Source organism: Glandiceps talaboti, chromosome 14 (genome assembly GCF_964340395.1).
Source record: "Glandiceps talaboti chromosome 14, keGlaTala1.1, whole genome shotgun sequence".
In the NCBI taxonomy this organism is placed as follows: Eukaryota; Metazoa; Hemichordata; class Enteropneusta; family Spengelidae; genus Glandiceps; species Glandiceps talaboti.
The window spans coordinates 11,617,043-11,618,710 of record NC_135562.1 but is presented as its reverse complement, the minus strand read 5'-3'; the positions used below and the strand labels follow the sequence as shown (position 1 = coordinate 11,618,710).

Here is a 1,668-nt window from a genome sequence, read left to right as displayed (position 1 = left end):
AAAGTACATTGCATATTGTTTTTCAATTCACTTCTGTCCAATAATTTTATTGTATAAAGGTGACTAGTTTTCTAGTGCACGGCAAACTCTATACAATATGTGCATGTATGTCTGCAAATGCAATTAAGAAATCATTCCAATGTTAAAACTACAAGCAGTTGATACTGTTGAACACCAAACTAAAGACCCAATGAGATAGCTAACCATGTGACATGGATAGATTCGTTTATCCAGTAATTGGGTTAATTCTGATTCAGGTGATATTGGGGAGGTTTTTGTCGTCAGATTAAGACAGTGAAATTAACGAGTCGTTGTATGTATAATGTAAGATTTGGTTAATTTGAATAATTTGGAAGTAATGAAAATATTCCTGTTAATATTGAATATTTATTTATTTATTTATTTATTTATTTATTTTGGGTTGGTTTACTTCAAAATGAATGATTCCGGAAAGTGGGTAGTTCAAAAATGTTTGCGTATGGCAAGGGGCCGGGGTACTTAAAATAATGAGACAAACCAATCTCCCAACCAACCAACCAACCAACCAACCCCCCCCCCCCCCAACACACACACGTGTTAGTAAAAGCAGCCTAAAAATATGGAAATAGTTCAGCAGAACTAGTCGTTTCCATGACTACGATCTTGAACCCCTGAATACGGTAATTTTGCCTATTTTCTCAAGTTTCTTTATAACGATGGCCTCATATCCACCATCGTGTACTCCAGTTTTTCGGAAATCAGTCATTTTCTCTTTGTGTGGTGGCTGTGGCTTGTCAAAGTAGTGGTCCCAGTTGCCACGTCCTGTGGCTCCGTAACCAAACAAGTTGATCTGATGAAGAAAACAAGGAAACATCAAGGTCTGAATAGTTCTGTTGTTGTTGTTGTTGTTGTTGTTGTTGTTGTTGTTGTTGTTGTTGTGGTGGTGGTGGTGGTGGTGGTGGTGGTGGTGGTGGTGGTTTACAGACAGATGATGGCAACATATATGGAAAGGACGAATATAACATGGAGAACACTTACTGTGCAATATACCTTTAACTGTCAGTCTATATTAAAACACTGACTATCTTTTCAAGAAAATGACTTGAAAGTCAAACAACATGGATCAAGCAAGGTTGTTTTTATCTCCGTAATTTGTGAAAAAAAGAGAAAAACTGAGTAAACCTTTTGCAATTGCAAAACGTATTAAAGTTATCTGGATAAACACATAGTTATCACATATATCACATATGTATGTATGTATGTATGTATGTATGTATGTATGTATGTATGATGTATGTATGTATGTATGATGTATGTATGTATGTATGTATGTATGTATGATGTATGTATGTATGTATGTATGTATGTATGTATGTATGATGTATGTATGTATGTGTGTGTATGTATGTATGTATGTATGTATGTGTGTATGTATGTATGTGCGTGCGTGCGTGCGTATGTATGTATGTATGTATGTGTGTGTGTGTGGATGCCACACATACATACATACATACATACATACATACATACATACATACATACATACATACATACATACATACAATGTAAAGTCTTGACATTGTCAAACTCACCTGATCGCAGGCTTGCATAGCAAACGCAATGACTAGCATGCCGGTTGAGGGATACCGACCATGGTTCTCCGTCCAGGAGTGACTCGTATGGTACATC

The 1,668-nt window shown here is 36.3% G+C and overlaps 1 protein-coding gene across 1 annotated transcript in view; it reads right to left on the bottom strand.

The window, feature by feature from the left end:
* Positions 1-634: 634 nt before the first annotated feature.
* Positions 635-1,668, bottom strand: part of LOC144445256 (CMP-N-acetylneuraminate-beta-galactosamide-alpha-2,3-sialyltransferase 2-like) — a 12,540-nt gene continuing 11,506 nt past the window's right edge. The window contains exons 5-6 of the mRNA XM_078134799.1: positions 1,572-1,668; positions 635-829 (exon numbers count right to left, since the gene is read on the bottom strand). The exon at positions 1,572-1,668 is cut by the window's right edge and continues 23 nt beyond it. Coding sequence (XP_077990925.1) covers positions 635-829; positions 1,572-1,668 — 292 coding nt within the window. The remainder of the gene's footprint in view (positions 830-1,571) is intronic.